Source organism: Triticum aestivum, chromosome 3D (genome assembly GCF_018294505.1).
Source record: "Triticum aestivum cultivar Chinese Spring chromosome 3D, IWGSC CS RefSeq v2.1, whole genome shotgun sequence".
In the NCBI taxonomy this organism is placed as follows: Eukaryota; Viridiplantae; Streptophyta; class Magnoliopsida; order Poales; family Poaceae; genus Triticum; species Triticum aestivum.
In genome coordinates, this window is record NC_057802.1 from 442147299 (window position 1) to 442168837 (window position 21539).

Here is a 21539-nt window from a genome sequence, read left to right on the forward strand (position 1 = left end):
GAAGACTGGACACTACGCCACCGAGTGTCCTGAACCAAAGAATGGTAATGGAAATGGAAGCTTAGGGAAGAAGCCAAACCCCTTTACCAGAGGTCAGGTGAACCACGTCAACATGGAGGAAGTTGAAGAGCAGCCTAACGCAATTATTGGTAAGTTTTTGATTAAGTCATTTACAACCCTTGTTCTTTTTGACACTGGTGCATCTCATTCATACATATCAAGGGGATTTGTGGATAAGTTTGAGTTGGAAACCACAGCCCTTAGGTCACCCATGTTAGTAAGCTCACCAGGAGCGGAATATATGGCTAGCTGATGGTGTTGCCAGTTACCATTGACCATAGGTAAACATGGTTTCCCCTCAGATCTCATTATTTTGGAATCACAAGGATTGGATATAATATTAGGCATGGATTGGTTATCGAAGTATGGAGGAAACATCGATTGTGCTAGTAAGTCAATTCTTCTCACCACCCCAGAGGGACAACGGATCAAGTATGTGTCTAGGCATGCGCCAAGGAGGACCCAAGTAAATTCACTTTCGGGAGTTGTTCAGGAGGAAGTGTCAGTTGTGAAGGATTATCCCAATGTATTCCCGGAGGAATTACCACGCATGCCACCAGACCGGGATATAGAATTTCTTGATAGAGCTATTGCCAGGCACCGGACCAATATCGAAGAGACCGTATCGGATGCCCGCAAATGATCTGGAGGAAATTAAGAAGTAGATTAAGGAGTTATTGGAGAAAGGTTATATTCGACCAAGTTCATCACCGTGGGGAGCCCCAGTGCTCTTAGTTGAGAAAAAGGATGGATCCTTGAGAATGGTTGTTGATTATCATGCATTGAATGAGGTGACGATCAAGAACAAATACCCACTACCGATGATCAACGATTTTTTTGACCAGCTGTAGGGAGCTAAAGTATTCTCCAATATCGATCTTCGATCAGGATATCACCAGCTGAAGATCCGAGAACAGGATATACCCAAGACAGCTTTTACCACAAGGTATGGGCTATATGAGTACACGGTCATGTCTTTTGGTTTGACTAACGCCCCTGCCTACTTTATGAGTATGATGAATAAAGTTTCATGGAGTTCTTGGATAAGTTTGTTGTGGTATTCATTGATGATATATTGGTGTACTCGAAGAATGAAGAAGAACACAAAGAACATTTGCGCTTGGTTCTCGAGAAGCTCAGAGAACATCAGTTATGTGCCAAGTTTAGCAAATGTGAGTTTTGGTTGAAGGAAGTCGGATTTCTCAGACATGTTATATCTGGAGAAGGTATAGCAGTAGACCCTTCAAAGGTTCAGTCTGTCATGTGGTTGGCACCCACCTCAGTTGGAGAGATACGCAATTTTCTTGGACTCGCATGATATTATCGGAGATTCATTGAGAATTTTTCCAAGATTGCGAAGCCCATGACGGAGTTATTGAAGAAGGACACTAAGTTCAAATGGACGGAGGATTGTGAGGCCAGTTTTCAGGAGTTGAAGAAACGTTTGGTTACAGCCCCGGTGCTAATTCTTCCGAATATACGCAAGGATTTCCAAGTATATTGCGACGCTTCACAACAGGGACTTGGAGGCGTTCTTATGCAAGAAGGAAGAGTTGTTTCATATGCCTCACGTCAGCTTCGACCTCATGAGTTGAATTATGCCACACATGATTTGGAGTTAGTAGCCGTAGTGCATGCGCTCAAGACCTGGAGACATTTTCTTATTGGAAACCGTTGTGATGTATACACGGATCATAAGAGTTTGAAGTACATCTTCACGCAGAAGGAGTTGAATCTCAGGCAGAGGAGATGGTTGGAGCTCATAAAAGATTATGATATGAAACTGCATTATCATCTAGGAAAGGCCAATGTTGTAGCAGACTCTTTGAGCCGCAAGAGTTATGTTAACACCCTCATAACTGGAGGATTACCTCAGGAGTTAGCCGACGATCTCAGAGAATTTCTTAGGATATAGTTCCGAGAGGTTTTTTTGCAGCGTTAGAAGTTCATTCCATGTTGTCGGGAAAGATTCGAGAAGCTCAGAAGACCGATAAGGAGATTGCGGAGATAAAGGAAAGGATGAGTAAAGGAAAGGCCAAAGGTTTTCGTGAGGATGAACACGGAACTTTATGGTTTGAGGATCATATCTATCTGCCAAATGATCCAGAGATCAGGAAGTTAATTCTTCAGGAAGCTCATGATTCGCCATACTCGATTCACCCAGGAAACACCAAGATGTATCTAGATTTGAAGGAACATTTCTGGTGGACAGGTATGAAGAAGGTTATTGCCGAGTATGTAGCAGTATGTGACATATGTCAGAGAGTTAAGGCAGAGCATCAGAAGCCAGCAGGATTACTTCAGCCTTTGCCGATACCCGAATGGAAGTGGGATAAGCTTGGCATGGATTTCATCACCGGATTACCCAGGACACGATCAGGATATGACTCCATCTGGGTAGTAGTTGATCGCTTGACCAAAGTGGCTCACTTTATCCACGTGAAAACCACTTATACGAGCATGAAGTTGGCCAAGATATATATGACCAGGATCGTATGTCTGCATGGAGTTCCGAGGACCATCGTATCAGATAGAGGAACATAGTTTACCTTGAAGTTTTGGAATCAGTTACACCAGACTTTGGGTACCAGGCTAGAGTTCAGTACAGCCTTTCATCCGCAGACAGATGGACAGACCAAGAGAGTCAACCAGATTCTGGAGGACATGTTGAGAGCTTGTGCGCTAGATTATGGATCTAGTTGGGATGATAATTTGCCTTACGCAGAGTTCTCGTACAACAATAGCTACCAAGCTAGTTTGAAGATGGCCCCTTTCGAAGCTTTGTATGGAAGGAGGTGTAGGACACCACCTATGTGGGATGAAGTTGGAGACCGACAATTGTTCGGGCCAGACTTAATCAGAGAGTCTGAGGAGAAAGTCAAGTTGATTTGTGATAGATTCAAGGTAGCTCAGTCCAGGCAGAAGAGTTGTGCCGAGACTAAACGCAAGGAGGTAGCCTATGAAGTCGGAGACAGAGCATACCTTCGTGTGTCACCACTTCAAGGAGTTAAACGATTTGGAGTCAAAGGAAAGTTAGCACCACGATTTGTAGGACCATACCAAGTTTTTGAATGTATGGGTGAAGTCGCCTACAAGTTGGAGTTACCCAAAGGATTATCAGGAGTTCATGATGTGTTTCACGTTTCCCAGTTGAAGAAGTGCCATGCAGAGATGGCTGATATTCCTCTGAGAGATACAATGCCCCTGGAAGCAATTCAGTTGGAGAGTGACCTAACCTACGAGGAGAAACCCGTCAAGATTCTCGAGTTCGCTAACCGAGTTACACGCAGCAAGATCATCAAGTTTTGCAAAGTTCCAAGCCACCTGGGAGCGAGAAGAAGACCTTCGAAAAGACCACCCACACCTTTTTTCTAGCCAACCCGAATCTCGAGGGCGAGATTCATCTTAAGGGGGGTAGGTTTGTAACATCCCAATTTTCAATTTGGATGTTAATCATTAGGTCATCATATGCATTCATTATTTGTGGATTTTGAATTTGTTTTATTTGGACATTTTGATCCTAAGACCTTAAGCAACTCAAGGACCAATTGAGAGAGTTGGAGGTTTTCATAAAAATCCATTTTCGAATTTTCAAAATTGGTAAATTGGATCAAAGTGATTTTTATTCAAATTTTTTTCCAATTATTTCAAAATAAATAAATTAATGAGAGAAGACAATATGACTTCTTCAAAACAGCTAGGAAATATTAGAAATTAATTTTGAATAAAAAATTTATTTTATTGATTTTTATTTGAAATTTTATTCGGTTGAATTTTATTAAATTAGGGAAAAATATGCATTTTTAAAAATTGCATTTAGTCCAGAAAAATGTTCACATTATCCCAAATATTAGGAGGGAATGGTGAAAATTATTTCTGGAATTTTTAGGATTTTTACTTTATTTGGATTTTTTCTTCGCGGCACTATTTAAAAAAAAAGTTCCGGACCGAACTGGGCCGAAGGCCCAGCCGGCCCAGCAGCGCGCCGCCTCGCTACCGCCCGACATCCCCGCCGTGCTGAGGCCGGACGCCTCCAGCCGACCCCCTCCCCAATTCGGACCCCAATGGGGCCCTCTTATAAGCCGCCGCCATCCCCCCCCCGCTCCTCCACCAAGCCGCCTGCCGCCGCCACTCGACGCCGCATCGTGCCGCGCCGCTGCCGCTGCTGTCCGCGCCACCCGCCGCTAGCCCCGCGCCGCCGCCGGAGCTCGCTGCCGTCGCACGATCCGCGCCGCCGGAACCCTACCCGCGCTGCCGCCCGATCCGCCGCCGCCGTCGGTTTTCTTCGACCGACCGCCGAACCGGTATAAATCGTCGAAAACCCGATCCAGTTTTTTTAGTTTTCGGTTTTTCTTTTTACCCGATTTATTTTATTAGGTTAGTTTAATTAGCGAACGTTCGCTCACTTAGATCTGTTAGTGAACGTTTTCGTTCGTTAGTTTCTTTTAGCGAACGTTCGTTCGTTAGATTTTTCTTTTTAGTTTAATTTCGACCAGGGACCTATTCGTGATTATTTTCTTTGCAGATTAGTCCCTGATCTTTTAACGGTCATAACTTTTTGCTCATTTATCCAAATCCAACGAAACCAATGCCAAATTCTTCGTCTTGTTCCCCTGTGTCCAGATAATCAACCTGAACATGTTTTTGAAAATTGAAAATTTGGTTTCAAGCAGATTTGAATTTGTACTTCTTTTGATCGTAACTTGAGTTTCGTAACTCCGATTTGATTGATTCTTTTTGCAAATCGAAGCTCTTCACTTGAACTTTCTATTTAGATTCATTTTATTTTGTTTTACTTTTGCATCTTATGCTTGGGTGCTTATGTATGCTATTGTTTGTTTATGATAGAGTTTCCGGAGTGGAAGCTTGCTACTACGAATCTCTAGGGTTTTCCGATCGTCAGCAAAGCAAGTTACACTTTGATCATATCCCTTTATTACCCAGTTTTTATGCATTAGTTACAACCCTCAAACATTGCATGAGTAGGATTGAGAAACATGTGGTTGTGGTTAGTAGTTGATGAGGTAGGAACCAATTGTCTTTTATCAACCCCGGGAATATACGTTATGCTCATACTGCTTTGCTATGCTAGTAGACATGGATTGGTATGTGTGATTCATGCAAGTTGTGAGAGTTTATAACTAAGGGAAACTTAAGGTGGCTAATTTAATACACATATGGGTGGATTGGTTGCGGGCACCTGAAGCAATCCAGTGTTGTCCTAGGATATCCCGGAGTACCCGTGAGATCATCCTATGGAATGCCACCCAGGCTCAAAGGGATCATAAGATTATTCATGCTAGAAACTTCTGTGTGCAGCCACAAGCCATTATGGTCTCTGGCATAGTTGAGTATGTTGTGTAACCTCTTTCAGTGGTAGGCTAGCAGATGTAGGGGAAAGTAGGTGGTACTGTCTACCCAGAGTAAAGAGTTAATGCTTCTGAAAGACTGTGTCTCGGTCATCCGTTTCTCAAACATCATGTAGTGCGAGAAATTAAATGGAGGAGATCGAGTCTTGTGGGGAAAAGTGCGCAAACCTCTGCAGAGTGTATAAACTAATCATGGTTAGCCGTGTTCCCGGTTATGGACATCTTGAGTATCTGGTACTTGAATTATTGATTTGATCTCATCACTTTACTTAATGAATTTGTTGGGTTATAATGATTATTTTGGGATTGAGTTGGAAGAACCTTCTCAATAATGTCATAAACTTTGTAGTTAAACAAAATCTATTCCTTTGTTGCAGGGAAAAATTAGGTTTATGCAAATGATAAACTTAGAGCCTCCACCAGCCAAATATGCATGTAGTGACAACTGTTATCTGTTCATTGCTCTATAGTGTTATCTTGCCAGCATATTCCATGTGCTAACCTACACGGCTGCAACGTATCATGTTGCAGAATTTTCAGACGAAGAGTAAGGTGCGATAGGTCGTTGTCATGCACTCAGTTTTGCCGTGGAGTTGATGGACTCATTATTCTTCGATGCTTCCGCGAGTTATTTAGATGGCCTTCAGCCATATTATTGTAATAAGTACTCTTATTGAGACATTCGATGTAATAAGTGTGTGGTTGAACTATGTTATAATTCCTCGAGTACTGTGTGTGTCAGCATACCGATCCAGGGATGACACTTAAGCACAGAGACTTCGATCCATTGGGATCGGGTCGCTACAATCACATAAAAGTCCAAATGTCCATGCTATAAAGAAAAGAATATGATATGACATAATAAACAACACTCCACATCAAAAATTCTGTTTTCATCACTTACCTACTCGAGGACGAGTAGGAGTTAAGCTTGGGGATGCTGATACGTCTCCAATGTATCTATAATTTTTTATTGTTCCACGCTGTTTTATTATCAATCTTGGATGTTTTATAATCATTTTATAGTCATTTTATATCATTTTTTGGTACTAACCTATTGACATAGTGCCCAGTGCCAGTTCCTGTTTTTTCCATGTTTTTTACATCGCAGGAAATCAATATCAAACGGAGTCCAAATGGAACGAAAGTTTACAGAGATTTTTTATGGGCCAGAAGGAAGAAGTTGGGCCCTGGTTGCACCTGGGGGGAGTCCCGAGGAGGGGACAACCCACCAGGGCGCGCCATGAGGCCCTGGCGCTCCCTGGTGCGTTGTGCCCACCTCGGGTGCCCCCGGACCGCCTCTTTGCTCTATAAATAACCCAAAAATTCCAGAACCCTAGGGGAGTCGACGACATATTCATCCAGCCGCCGCAGAGTCCAGAACCACCAGATCCAATCTAGACACCATCTCGGATGGGGTTCACCACCTCCATTGGTGCCTCTCCGATGATGCGTGAGTAGTTCTTTGTAGACCTTTGGGTCCGTAGTTAGTAGCTAGATGGCTTCATCTCTCTCTCTCTTGATTCTCAATACAATGGTCTCTTGGAGATCCATATGATGTAACTCTTTTTGCGGTGTGTTTGTTGGGATCGACGAACTTTGAGTTTATGATCAGATCTATCTTTTTATATCCATGAAAGTATTTGAGTTTTTTTTATCTCTTTTATGCATGATCTCTTATAGCCTCGTATTTCTTCTCCGATATTTGGGTTTTGTGTTGCCAACTTGATCTATTTATCTTGCAATGGGAAGAGGTGCCCGGTAGTGGGTTCGATCTTACGGTGCTTGATCCCAATGACAGAAAGGAAAACGACATGTATGTATCATTGCTACTAAGGATAAAACGATGGGGTCTATCTCTACATAGATAGATCTTGTCTACATCATGTCATCGTTCTTATTGCATTACTCCGTTTTTCCATGAACTTAATACACAAGATGCATGCTGGATAACGGTCGATGTGCGGAGTAATGGCAGGAGTCGGTTTACTAATCTTGGACGTGATGCCTATGTACTGATCATTGCCTAGATATCATCATAATTATTTGAGATTCTATCAATTGCCCAACAGTAATTTGTTCACCCACTGTTTGATATCTTTCTCGAGAGAAGCCACTAGTGAAATCTACGGCCCCCGGGTCTTCTTTCTCTTATATTTGCTTTGCGATCTATTTTATTTGCCTTTTATTTTCAGATCTATTTATCCAAAAACCCAAAAATACTTTGCTGCAATTTATTCTATTTGTGATCCAATTGTCAATCTATTACAATTTTCCACGTGCCTTTCTGGCGCCGTTACCCGAAAGGGATTGACAACCCCTTTAACACGTCGGGTTGCGAGGTGTTGTTATTTATGTGCAGGGGCTGTTTACGTTGTGTTGCTTGGTTCTCCTACTGGTTCGATAACCTTGGTTTCATATCTGGGGGAAATACCTACCGTCGCTGTGCTACATCATCCCTTCCTCTTTGGGGAAATACCGATGTAGCTTCAAGCGACATCACGCAACAACAAAATATCATGCACGAACATGCGTAGGAACACTATGGAGATTACATGTAATGATGATCTCACCAATAATCAATGCATCATAAGAGGAAGAAAAGTTGATGATTCTCGCCTATTCCTGCAACTAGGCTATACCTAGCTGCGAGAATTTTCTCTGAAACGATCCGCCCAATCTAGTGTCAAAGGAGACGACACCTCCGAGATATCCAAGCATAACAAACTAGAAGTACCACAACCCTCCGTGGAACCAGCATGAAGAGTCAGGGAAGAATTAGCCTAGCAGTGTGATTAGATCTAAATCGAAGAGAGAGGCGCGAGCAACAAGGGGGCGGCCGTGGGAGACTTTGGCGTGCATCCTGGTGCGCCCCTAGCCACCTCCTCACCATGCGCTGCGTCGTCGCCAATGTTGCTTCGGGCGACTACCCACCTTCTTCCGTCATCGAAATCGAGCTCAAACGCCGCCTCTGCATCGATCTCGTCGCTGGAAGTAGGTTCAAATCTTCTTCCTTCTAGCCTCACCGTCCACCGCCCGCCATCTCGAAGCCCCATCGACCGCTAGTATCTTCTCAACGCTGTCAGGCGGCCGTGACACCTCCTCCGCCTTGCAAGTGTTCGATGGTTTTGCCTAGGTGAGTTTTTTTTTTGCTTTTTCATCTCATTTTTTCTTTTGTCAATTGAACCTCGCAGATGACATATATCCTCCATGGGTCACATTTGTCAAGACAACCGTGCGTCCTAAAGGTAACAAGATATCTCACTTTGCAACGCGTCAAGAGTCGACAACGATGTGAAGATAGCTTTTGGTGTGCTTCAGAAGCACTTTGCCATCATTCGTGGCCATGCCAAGTATTGGAACCCCAAGATCCTATGGCAAATCATGACATGTTGCATCATGTTGCATATAACATGATCATTGAAGATAAGAGAGGCATGCCTTAGAACTTTCTGTGCATCTCCAATGGAGATCCTGTTGAGCCGGAGCACAATGCAAATAGGATACAGAGATTCCTAGCTTCAAGAACTGAGAAATTCATACCCACACCAAGAAAACTATGCCTTTATAATATTCGTGAATTGTGTGAACCTTAATTTTTATGTTTGGATTTAATATGTGTGTAAATATGTGGTTAAAATGTACTATGTGAGCTAAAATTAGAAAGGTTTGGCTTTTTTCATATTCGTTAAATTAGAGGATCAATTAGAAATGACACTTTTTAAGAGAAGCAAATATACTTCTTCAAATTATTACAGTTGCTGTACTAAAAATATATTATTACAGCTGTTGGGCTGTCTTATAGGCTGGGCAGACACGGCTCGCGGACCCTACAAGGTGGCCCTGCCTTGGGATTGGATCTTTTGCCCTATTTTATTTGGGGTTTGATGATTTTCCCATGCTTCTTTCAATGGCAGGTGGTCCCGGCCCCACCCATCATTCTCAAAGGGGCAAATGATCAAAGTTAGAAGAAAAATGGGGCGATCCAATTTCTCAGCCCTGCCCCGTCAGATCCTAGTAGTCCCCACCACGGGAAAAAATTCCGTGCATACCGGTTGCAAACTTCATCCTTTGCAACCCGGACGTCATCTGCTACCACGTGTACAGCTGGACATCGTACGGCCTCCTCACGTTTGCCCCACGCAAGACGCAGCTCGGCTCCAATCGCTGCAGCCACGCCACCCTCGGCTCTTTTTCGTGCGATGTCTGACTCGTAGGCTATGCGCGGCTCGGCTCCACACAGAACAGAGCAGTCCCCGACTCCAGATCCTGCGCCGCCGGGATTCAGCCCCACCGCCGCCACCGTCGTCGGGAATCGCCTCGTCGCCGCCGGGATTCGCTTTAGCGCCGCCACTGGGAATCGCCTCGCCGCCGCCGGGAGTTGCCTCCGCGCCGCCACCGGGAATCGCATCGCCGCCGCTGGGAGTTGCCTCCACGCCGCTGCTGGGAGTCACCCAAACTTGCGTCGGCAAGAGGTAATTTCCCCGGCCAGCTCGTGCAGTGCTTTGCTAATTCTTCTCTTAAACTACTCAGTAGTTAGACGAGGACGAGATGGCCGAATGAATATACCTATCACAGATCATAAGCGATGGCTGTATGCAGGGAGGTAAAAGAGCTGAATGCTTCTTTCACTGTTGATTGCATCGGGAGAGAAGCAAATGGAGGTGGATGAACTTTGTTTCAAAAAAAAGTATCTGATGCTTTGTAGTTTGATTCTAATCCTGATTAATGATTAACAAATCTCTCAAGTCTGAAAGAAAAGAGATATGTATCGGTCCCTTAGTCAGTACTACCTAGTTATCAATTGATAGTGTAACTGTGTAAGCATGTGCCTCCTTTGTGACATGATGATTTACATGTACTGAATTTGTTTTTCAACCTTACCTTGTATGGATAATTTCTAATCCATGGTCTTGGACTTCTGATTAATCCAGGTAGCATTATCTGTTTGCTACAATCTGAAGAAGTGGAGGGCTAGGAAACCAAAGCTTCTTAACTGTTTGTACAAGACTAGAGTCAACTGGATTGCTGCTGGCAGAGTGTTATAGTAGAACATTAAAAAGGCATAAGCTTCTCCCCCCTGCATGCTTGAAGAGCTTCAGTCAAGATGGCACTGCAAAGCATTGGTGCTTCAAACAGGGATGATGCCTTGTACAGGTGCAAGATGCCTAGAATCCTAACCGAAGTAAAAGGATGTGGTAGGCATCAACATGAGGGAGCGAAGAGCGAACTGGAGGCCACCTACTCGCGCAATAGCTACACTCCGTCGTCGTTCTATCCAAAGGCTCTCAAGTATAATGTTGGAATAACACAACTGCTGAAAAAACCGTTGAAGAAGACGCAATGGTTGCTAATGGAGCAGACTTAGACTAGGAATGTCAAATCTTGCAAATGTGATGTTGAATTCATGACAACTTTGTACCAGCCTATAGCTGATTGTTCTCCCTGACAATACATATGGATAATATAAAATCTTCATTTTGATGGATGTGTTAAAAAAATGTGAGTGTTTCTCTGATTTGCTATGCACTGTAGCGAAGCTGCTATATTTTACTGTCATTAAGTAGGCCTAAACTTCAGTGTGAGGCTCAAATTTTTACTATGAAATCTGACAACTATTTAGACTGCAATTTGGAAAATGCTTATATTCTAATACAGCAGTTCATAAATTCTATAACTTCTTTAGCAGCTTGTCGTACAAACTCATCAAAAACTCAAACATTGCAAATGAAGACAAAATCCAGTGTGCTACAGTACATCAATAACAAATCATGGGTAAACCAAATTACATCCAAAGGATCATACTCGTAGGTTGCGCCAAATACTATTCATCAAAATGTAACTTTTTAGCAGATGAGGACAATGTGGCATCCTGATGAACTCCAAGCAACAGACTTGTATATTCGCCTTGGATGAAAGGAGCATACATGGCTGAAGGTTGCCCGTACGCATCATTTGCAAAGGTTGGAATTGCGGCATTAGTAAATCCGCCTTGGATCAACGGAGCAGCCATACTAGAAACGTCAATGGTAGCAGTAGTAACATCCTGTGTGATATAATATGAAATTGTTCATACAAATATGTAAGAAAAATATGAAAATGTAATACCGAATCCAAGTCATATGTTTTACCATCAATTCCTGTGGATGAATGCCATCATCCCTATTTCCTACTGCATCTTTTGGGTCTCCTATTTTCAGAAAAATAAATTGAAAAATAAATTGAACACTAACTATAGAAGTATATAATAGAAAAGGCTTGCTGAATGTGTAGGACCAGTACCTTTCTTTTTAGAACTATTCTTTTTCTTTCCTTTCTTCTTCTCAAATGAGATTTTTGACCGTTTACTCTTTGCACCTTTTACCACCTGAGGAACTCTATTTGATATTGTACCTTTTAGTGTGTCGGTAGTTGAAATTAGCGGAACCTCATTTGATTTTTCCTCGATCTTGCTGAGAGAGTTATCTGCTTGTACGTCAAACTTATCTATAACTTTCTCAAAATCAATAAGAAGTTCCTTTGATCGTGTACACTTCAATGCAACAGACGTGGCCTTCCGTGAGACACGTGCGACATGCGTTTTCAAACTTTCCTCCTCGGTACCTAGTTTTTCAACATAATATCCTCTCTTTGCATATTTTGTCCATCTTTTTAGTATATATTGTGATGGCAAAATGAAAACATCGTTCACATTGAAAACTTTGAAAGCATGCTTGCACAATATACCTGCAAAATATGGATGCCATATTTCATCAATTTGTATTAGAAACTAGTAAATTGCAAATTAAATAGAGCATACATACCTACGGATTCGTACTTTCTGCAACAACATGTAATGGTACTATCCTCAGTATTGAATATAACTTTTGTTCCATACTCACTCTTCATATGTGTAACCATATATGTCATGACTGACCCCTCAGTTTGTAACAATTTACAAGACATTGAAAATTGTCCTGTAAATTCTTCCTCGAACTCTGAATACATCCTTCTTGTATATGATTCAGATGCGGTCTTCAGCAAAGGCAACTTAGATGAGTAAGTAATCGGGTTCTTTCGGCGTGAACTAAAATCTGCAAACAACTCATTTTCGCGAAGACTACAAGGAGTTCTGAGAGACCGAGTCTCCTACGAAATCTTTGCTTGAAAACATTATTCATACCTTCACTCCTTTGAGTCGAGTTCATATCAGCTGTAAATGAGTCACGATAGACAACAGCCCACTTTTCCCTCAACTCATATAGCTTTGCCATCCATTCGTTGTCCTGGAGGTTGTACTGGTCCAACAATTTAAACCACTTCTTGTTGAACTTATACTCTGATCTATCTTCATAGACACATCTCTTGAAATCGGGTAGAAACTTCTCAGGATGCTTATGAATTACATGTCCGAGATGTTTAGCAGCATTAAGATAAATGTGCCATAGACAAAGTCGATGACTAGTATTTCGAAACACATATGCAACTGCTCCTGCCATGGCCGCATCCTGATCAGTGAAAATTGTGCTTGGATGCTTACCCGACATTGCAATTAGAAAGGTTTCAAACAGCCAAACAAATTACTCAATGGTCTCATTAAATAACAGCGCTGCCCCAAAAATTATAGTCTGCTTGTGATGGTTGGTTCCAAGGATTGGAGCAAAAGGCATTTCAAACTTATTAGTTTGAAACGTAGTGTCAAATGATACAGCATCTCCAAAACATGCGTAATCCATGATAGACTGGCCATCTGCCCAAAAGAAATTAGCAATCCGACCATCTTTCTCATCTACTTGAATGGCATAAAAAAATGTTGGATCCTCTCTCTGCTTATTTTTCAAGTATTTCAAAAGTGTTTGCGAATCATTTGATTCTAAGTATTTTTTGCGCTCACGACCAATCTCGTTATTGCAATCCATCTTTGAGAATGGCACTTTGTCTGGTCCTTTGTAAAACGCTACTTCATCCCGGCTTCCCGTATTTGGCCATTTAGATGTTTGTCCGCCTCTATAACACGTCGTTGGGACCTCAGTTTGTGCACCTTATTGGGACTAGCAAGATAATGATTATGATCGGTTACAACCTTTTGCACCGTCCAAACCCCCTCTCTGCTAACACTAAACTGAATACGGGCATTGCAACCCGCCTTGTAGTGTCCTTCGACGACGCGGTTTCTCGATGACCTTCGTTACTACAAATAATATATTTTTGATATATGCTACCATCATGCCGACGCTTTGTCTGGTTCTTTCTAATACTAAATCCAACTTTGCCTGCATATGTGTTGTACATGTCATAAGCAGCTTCCTCTGAATCGTAAGTCTTTCCAACTTCAGGAACAATCAACGTTTGCCCATCTTTATTAACCTGCGATGCACATAATTCACAGTTAAATTTTATATTAGCACAATGCAATGCGAAAGATGATTTTTCTTCAAATTTGAGCCGGGAGACCGCTGCACCTGTAGTGTTTGCTCTTCGCCGGCTCCACGATCATCGGCGCCCGCGTCATCTTGCTGGCCTTCTGTTGACATGACTTGCGGCGGCGGCAAGTCCATGGTGCATGTCGTCGCGTCCGGCATGGCCACTCCCGACCTCCTCGATTGTAGTTCTGCTTCAGACTGTGACAACACGATCCGGTCATGCAAGGGAGAGGACGTGTTTGGACGGCCGGAGGACATGGCTATCGTTCCGCCTGCTGCAGTAAGCCTCGGGCCAAGGAACTGGCGGCTAGTTGCATCGCGTGGAGGACATTGTTCCGGTTGCTCGTCCATGAGCAATTCTCGATCTGATTGATGTTGTATTGGCGGCGGACAAGCCTGCAGCTGCGTATCTGATCAGAATAGGAAACAAGCAATCTCCCGGTGCCCCCCACTCCCACCAGGCCGCCGCCGCAGTCGCGGAGATGGAGGAGGAATTGCAGCGCGCCGCAGAGTCGAGGAGCTGCCCGCGGCGGGCGACGAGGGTTAGGTATGTCAATCCTTGCGTTTCTGTCCTTTCTTAGCTGCGCCAACTTGCGCGCCGTGGCTTATGATTCTGTGTTAGATAAACTCCGGAAATGCTCAGAGGATTTGATCGAAACGCGTATTTTGGTCTGAATCCACAGCCTTGCAAGAGAGATTGGGGAATAAAAGGTGGAATTCTTAAGCGGCAGTGTGTAAGCAGACAACCTGTCTTAGGATTTGTTTGGACTTAATGTACGCGTACTGATTAATGGACCACCGAGGTCTCAGATGGGATAGGATGCTTCATAATTTAAAGCCACTAGTAGTACACAAGCAATGTTTACAAACTGAAAACGAAAATTACTAAAAGTTGCAGTATATAGACGATCGATGACAATGCAGCCCTACTTTATCTAACCAAGATGTAATAGTAACATGATCACCGATATCATGATAGGCGTTTCCTTTTCACCGTCCGGAAAAGATGGTTGCTTGTGACATCCCATTCCCATCGGTATAGCCAGACGACTGGAAGGAACTCTCCGCGTCACTTACTCCTGAAATCATCAACTTGAACTGCTTTGGCATTTCGGTATTCATGGAGTACTTGCGTCGAGGAGTCCCGGAAGTAGACTGCTTGTCGCTTGAAACCGCTGGTAACCACGTTTTGAGCCTTGAAACAACCTCTGTCATGGTGGGCCTGTCGATGGCTGCGTTTTCGACGCAGTTCAGGGCAAGGTCCACCGCACCCTGCAGGGAACTGGCATCGTACTGATCCAGCAGCCTCTTGTCTACGACATCGTGAATGCTGCCTTTAGCTATCTTTTGCCGCACCCAATTCGGTAGGTGGACGGTTTGAGGGTCCATAAATACTGGAGATTGGCCGGTGATGATCTCCAAGAGCACGATTCCGAAGCTGTAAACGTCTGTCTTGACAGTGAGTTGGAAAGTTGCATGGTACTCAGGGTCGAGGTAGCCAAGAGTGCCAGCAGCAACAGTAGATATGTGTGTGTGAGCATCGTTAAAAGCTCGCGAAAGCCCAAAATCAGATATTACCCCCACCAGATTCTTGTCCAGAAGGATGTTTGGGGTCTTCACATCTCTGTGCACTATTGATGGGGTGCATGACTCGTGTAGATACTCCAGTCCTGTAGTTTATTAGAACTCATACTTTATGAATACACACATACGTACACGACTTAAAGGTAAACACGTAATTGAAATTCGGACCTTGTGCAGCATCAAGGGCAATATAAAGTCGCTGTTCCCAAGTCAAACTATAATCATCTCCTGCAATCAAGATGTACCAAGTTAATGTAAGGGCCATCTGATACCTGCATGTTAGCATAAATTCCAGTTTTGCAATCCTTGTACATATTTTTTTGGATCGACTCTTTGCACATATTTAAGCCAACAAATGATGGTTACACACACAAATGATTAACTATAGAATCAACTGCTGCATTAAGATCTAAGACCTGTATAAACAGGAACTTTGATATCACTGCTTTTCATTCTGTTATCAGAGCATTTTTATATACAGTTCCAATTAACAAACGGACCAAGATATTGGAATTATTCTTTTAGTATAGATCTCTTAGTTATTTTTTCTTACTGGATTTTGAAAGATGTACATGTTTCTAATTTGTGACTATCATGCCATGGTTATGACTTAAGAATTTAATTGTGGTAGCCCCAATTTGTTAACCAAATATCTATGACCATGCCATGGTTCAGACTTGGAATGTGCAGCTGTAAGAATGCAGCTACGGTTGCCTCACTTGTTAGTAGTCCATTATATATACAGAGTAAATTAGGGCTACCAACTCAACTGTATTGACTAGCAGCAGCAATAACAGTTTAGGCGATCAAACTACACCTTTAACAAGAAAATTCAGTTTTGAAAATCCTGACTGCAGTACCGTGTCAAAGCCAGAATAGTTTTAGAATTTATTTTTTATACTTATGACTAGGTCCTGTCAAAATTTATTTTTATACTGTGAAGCACAATATATTCGTAAAATTTGAGAAGTAGGTGATCCCCAAGTTCTTAACCAAAGCTGCTGGCATCTGGGTCTCCGTGTAGTTGTTGGATTCTCAAGAAGTAAAACCCTGAATTGGTCAACTTACTTTTTAGATTGAACAGGTTTAGGTTTGATTGAACATTCAATTTTATTGAGTTAAAGTACAAATGCCTCGGTAGAAACCGAATGCAAGTTGGTGATAATAACAAACTGCAAGTTGGATTGGTTAAACATAGTCAATTATGCTTGATAGATACATTTAGAAAAGTTAAGAGAGAAACCTCCTTTTAGAAGCTGTTGAAGATTTCCTCTGGGCATGAAATCATAAACAAGTGCAAGGCACTTCTTGTTCTGGCAATATCCTTGCAAAGTCACGAGATTCTTGTGATGAACTTTGGACAATGTTTGCACCTGCGGCAATAGATATAGTTACCAAACATCCTAGAGCTGAAGCCAGTTGCGTCATTTTATTCAATACATACTGTGGAAATGGTTTTAGATGTCGTGCCGACTTATAGTTTACTTTTGGATGACTTGTAAAAAACGTTGGAATAATTGAGGCTGTATGCATCTAGTATGATGCAGAGGATGGCGGTAATAAAAGCTTCCAGTTTCAGAAAAAAAGTTTCTATTGAAGAATGTTATGTTGTGGCCTAGTTGGTTTTGTGTTTTTACCTCAGGGAGGAAGTCTGTTGACTCTGCTATTGATGTCTCCATAAGCACCTTGACAGCTACCTCATCACCATTTTCCAGTGTGCCATGATAAACAATACCAAAACCTCCTTTTCCGATGATTGATTGGAAGTTGTTAGTTATGAGTTTCAGCTCTGCGTATGTGAACCGTCTGATATCAATATGTAGGGGAGTTTCCTCTTCATACATAGCATAATCTTCATCGTCTCCCGACTTCCCTGCAGAGTCAAGAAGTTGTGTTTAACATGAAAGTTTAGGTACAAAGCTGCTCTCTTATGTCTGCCACCTATTGCATTGATGAAAGGGAAATTTAGAGCATATAATTTTGTTTTACCTTTCCAGTATAACTTCCAGAGTATGCCCATCACTACTAGGAGGGATACCAGTACCACAGGAACTATCACTGCGATGAGCACCGTAGATGTCTTCTTCTTCTTATTTGAACAGTACGTATCTTTGACTTTTGAGCATATGGGATTGCCTTCTAATCTAGGTGCACAATTAGACAACATATAGAAAAATGAACTCATAAGATGTTAGTGTGGTAGGCCACAAGTATGACACTAACTAAACTGTGGCCAGAGAAAGTCAAACTTGCGTAACTCTAGTCTGGTAAAGTGTGGCATATTTATTATATGCGCAAAGACTGTTGCTAAACCTTGAATTTCTTCTATGAGACTCAACCCTGTTTGTTTGCAGTTTTGTTTTTTTGGTTTGATCTTTTTTTTAGGTAGCACTCCCTCCGATCCATATTACTTGTCGCTCAAATGGATGTATCTAGATGTATTTCTGTGCTAGATACATTCTTTTGAGCGCAAGTAATATGGATCGGAGGGGGTAATAAATTGTGCAACACAGTTAAAACAAAAGGAATTGCGCAACAGTGCATGCAAACCTTAAGTCAAGCAGACCAGCCTGAGATCTTTGAAGAATAGAATCCGGAATTGGCCCATCAAGCTGGTTATATGACAAATCGCTGTAAAATAATAGTTAAAATCATTCTCTAAAACTTATATCATCAACCAAATATTATATTCAGCACAGAGACTTACAGAACTTTGAGTGACTTTATTTGGTAGTCTGGAATAGCTCCTGTCAAATTGTTGTGTGATAAATCCCTACATATGTTATCTGCTTAGGTCACAAGGATGTCAAAATAATAACATTTAGCCCATTGATATTTTGTGGTAGGCACCACTTACAAGTTTTCCAGTGATACCATGTTCATGAATGATATGACTAATCCACCTTTCAGTCCACTGGTAGACAGATTTCTGCAAAACAACTCTAATATAGGTCTATTAATTTAGTGATAGCATTCAGCTAACTTGTTTTTTAAAGATTATTAAAGTATCATTCTGTGGTTCAGGTTTAAACTAAATTACATATGTTTTCAAGATTTCAACTAAATTAACTATGTTTTCTAGATATTAGCCAGTAAGATATGTGACTGAGTGTCTCTTACTAATGTAATGTGCTTCAAAGGTTAAAAATATTGAATTGTGATGTTTAGGTTCCAAAATGTAAATATGGTACAGTCCTGGTTATGTTCTTACACTGCGACAATCCTTGGATTCTGGTTGCTCTTAGAGTAGTCGCAAGTCAAACCTTCCCAGGAATACTCTCTTGGGGAGCATGGATCTCCGTTCCAGTTTATTCGTGCCAAATTGTAGTGTTTCGTGACTTCCTTAATGTAGTTGACTACAACACCCAAAAGACAATGGAAACAAATATGAACAGAATAAAGAAAGCTGTATATGCTGGCTATGGGCGCTCATATATATGTATTAAAAAGATTATAAACATTAACCTAACTAGTTGCAAGTTATTTCATATCCAAGTTTTATCTATTTAACAGAAGTGAATAAACTGCATGATGACCATGTGAATCTGCCACATATACGCGTATAATGCACATGCAGTGTATACATTGAACTCACCATCGTCGGAGTCAGTGGTGAGGTTATCCATCCGAACGAGCGAGTACAGCTCAAACGCGTTGATGAGCGGAGGGAGCCTCGACCTGCGTGTCTTGCTCAGGCGGAAGGTCGCGGTAGGGTTGTGCAAGAACCGCCCGTTCTGGTGCATGCTGTCCGCCTGGAATCGTGACGGCGAGAAGTCTGCGAATAGCAATTCGTCGTTGCTGTAGATGTCAAACCTCCTGCTGGGGTTGCTGCTGTTGATCTCGGCAAAATGGAAGATGGGAAGAAGCTGCAGGTTCTTGGCATCTAGGTTGGGACCCACTCCCACGCTGATCTCGAGGAAAGAGTAGTTTGTGTCTAGTGTTGTGGCCCCCTGGAGGATACCCTCTGGTACCTGGAAGGTGTTGTCACCGGGTAGCCTCCTCACTCGACTGCTAGTGTTCAGGGGGATCCAAGGGTAGGTGAAAGGCCAGCCCTCCCAGAACCGGTCGTACGGGTCCAATGAAAATCTTAATCAGACACAAAGAGAAAGGAAAAACAGGTAAATAGCTAGCCCAATAAACTACCTTTTGGTTTGTACAGTACTTAAAAGACAATAGCTATTACAACTAGCAAGCCCAACTTCTTGTCACCTTGAGATTGCATTAATTTGTGTTAGGAGCAATTTCAGGTAACAGGAAACGGATTAAGGAGCAATCACTTTAATCGTGCCGAGCTAGCCAGCCGAATTTAAAACCATCGCCAGGCATTATTAAGATCAGATCCAAAATTACTAGGGATGTTAGCCCTGTCTCACCTTGTGATAAAGTCTGTTGCGGCACCAAATCTGATCCTTCTAAAGTAGCTGATTGACACTGAAGTATTCACAAAAGGGTACATCAAATCTTGAAGCGGCCTCAACTCCAGAGCAGACACAAACGGTGTCCCTGAACCGAAGTTTATCAGACAAACTGACACCGAGTTGGCTGGAGCAACGGTGATTATCTCCTTCCATATTGTGCTTGATGGATCCCAATTTGTCATGTTCACAGCCTCCCAGAAATTGACGCCGATATGAAGCCCAAACAGAAACAGCGAGCCGTCCCGAGTTTTGTTCAACCCATCGTAGTTGCCGTAAGTAAATGTGGCCCTCAGCATATACTTCGTACCGGTGGTGGATGGCAGCGTATAGCAATTCCGCGAGCCATTAGGGAAGCTCCTCAGGGTTTTCTGTTGCTCATCTGAACCAGCTATAAACTCTGCTGATATTTTGTTGCTCAAGCCACCTTCAACAAATCGACTGTCAGGGTCGAACTGTATTCCTGTGATGCTGTCATTGTAGGCGCTAGTGTTTGTGAATCCACAATCAATGCTTATAAACCCTGCACAACGGCAATATGTATCAATCTCATGTGTTTCAGGAACCTAAGATGTATGCAAAGATCATGACTTGTGCGGCTATGCAGGTGTTCAGGATAATCTCCGAAGATTTCAGTAAAGTGCAGATGGAGCAGGGCTTAAAGGGGTGCAGGATCAAGAAGGGAAAAAGATAGGAGGGCATGGCTTGTATATATTACCAGGAGGAGACTGGCAGTGGACTTGAATCGTCGTCGTAACCAGGATGAGCAGCAGCGCCAAGATCCATGCCAGTTTTGTACTTGCCGAGCAATGGCTGATTGCCATGGTTCTATCCGGTTTGTGCAATTTTTGGAAGCAAGAAACTGCAAATGGCTTGTGAATTTATACAGCAGAGAAGACAACAAACACGGTCTAGTCTCTCGATCCCTTTTTTTATGATTTATTTGGTGTTTTCAGTGTTTGGATTGACTTGGCCTTAGCTATGGATTAACAATATGTTTTTCTCATCGGGAGGTAAACCTTGTGGTGATAGAAATTGATGCAACTTGCATTCATCTAAAGAAAAGAAAATCCAACTTGGCATGGAGGATAGGCCGCACGCCAAATGTCACGGTGCTCTGCAGTCTTCCGTATGCGGCCAACGAACCGCTCGTCAGCCTGATAGCCAAGTCCCAACTCGGGCACAATTGTTTGTGTGGGCGGGCGAATCGGGCCTGCATGTCGCCCATATCTAAAGCCACGGACGTTGATGGTTCTCTGAACCAGTCTGGCATGCCAAATAAAACAAGTATTACGACCTGCAGTCGCCAGATAAAAGAAAGGAGCAAGTTGCAGCGAGCCCGACCGATTCGCTGGGGTGATATAAGAACGACCGGGTGTGAGCTTGGAGGACGCATGTCCGCCGGCCGGTCGGTCTCAAATGTCAATAGGATTCTTATTATTTTTATTACCATGATGAATATCAAGCTTCATCAGCAGCACGTACGTGGAGGATGGCACTTGGTCGCGCGTCGAATTGTCACAAACAAAGGGCAGGGCAGGTAGAGTTCATCAGCGAGCGGCGACTGTATGTATATTCGGGATTCGAACTTGGTTTCAATCTAGTTCCTGTCCCGCTTACGTCGAGAACCGCGTCAATCAGCTCTGCGCCTCAGCGAAGCGAGCAAGTTATCGACAAGCACAAGCCGTCCCGGCGGGCTGCAACGCCGT

At 42.8% G+C, this 21539-nt stretch overlaps 2 protein-coding genes across 2 annotated transcripts; one reads left to right on the forward strand and one right to left on the reverse strand.

Moving 5' to 3' along the window:
• The first annotated feature begins 9588 nt into the window (after nucleotides 1–9588).
• LOC123079502 (uncharacterized) lies at nucleotides 9589–10949 on the forward strand. The gene is made up of 2 exons (XM_044502276.1): nucleotides 9589–9904; nucleotides 10364–10949. Exons 1-2 carry the CDS (start codon nucleotides 9650–9652, stop codon nucleotides 10475–10477), a joined length of 369 nt encoding a protein of 122 aa, XP_044358211.1. The 5' UTR covers nucleotides 9589–9649; the 3' UTR covers nucleotides 10478–10949.
• A 3710-nt stretch (nucleotides 10950–14659) lies between these two features.
• On the reverse strand, nucleotides 14660–20815 carry LOC123079503 (probable LRR receptor-like serine/threonine-protein kinase At1g51810). Its single transcript, XM_044502277.1, has 12 exons — nucleotides 20549–20815; nucleotides 19789–20353; nucleotides 19011–19501; nucleotides 18627–18771; nucleotides 18273–18344; nucleotides 18123–18188; nucleotides 17966–18046; nucleotides 17405–17559; nucleotides 17053–17288; nucleotides 16659–16788; nucleotides 15584–15643; nucleotides 14660–15501 (listed from the first exon to the last, which is right to left on the reverse strand). Exons 1-12 carry the CDS (start codon nucleotides 20652–20654, stop codon nucleotides 14822–14824), a joined length of 2787 nt encoding a protein of 928 aa, XP_044358212.1. The 5' UTR covers nucleotides 20655–20815; the 3' UTR covers nucleotides 14660–14821.
• Nucleotides 20816–21539: the final 724 nt, after the last annotated feature.

Coding starts and splice junctions, on each gene's coding strand:
- LOC123079503 (XM_044502277.1), bottom strand. CDS start 20,654: ATGGCAATCAGCCATTGCTCGGCAAGTACAAAACTGGCATGGATCTTG. Junction 19,502..19,788: donor GCAACAGACTTTATCACAAG/GTGAGACAGGGC, acceptor TGTCTGATTAAG/ATTTTCATTGGACCCGTACG. Junction 15,644..16,658: donor TCAACAGCTTCTAAAAGGAG/GTTTCTCTCTTA, acceptor TCTTGATTGCAG/GAGATGATTATAGTTTGACT.
- LOC123079502 (XM_044502276.1), top strand. CDS start 9,650: ATGCGCGGCTCGGCTCCACACAGAACAGAGCAGTCCCCGACTCCAGAT. Junction 9,905..10,363: donor CAAACTTGCGTCGGCAAGAG/GTAATTTCCCCG, acceptor TGATTAATCCAG/GTAGCATTATCTGTTTGCTA.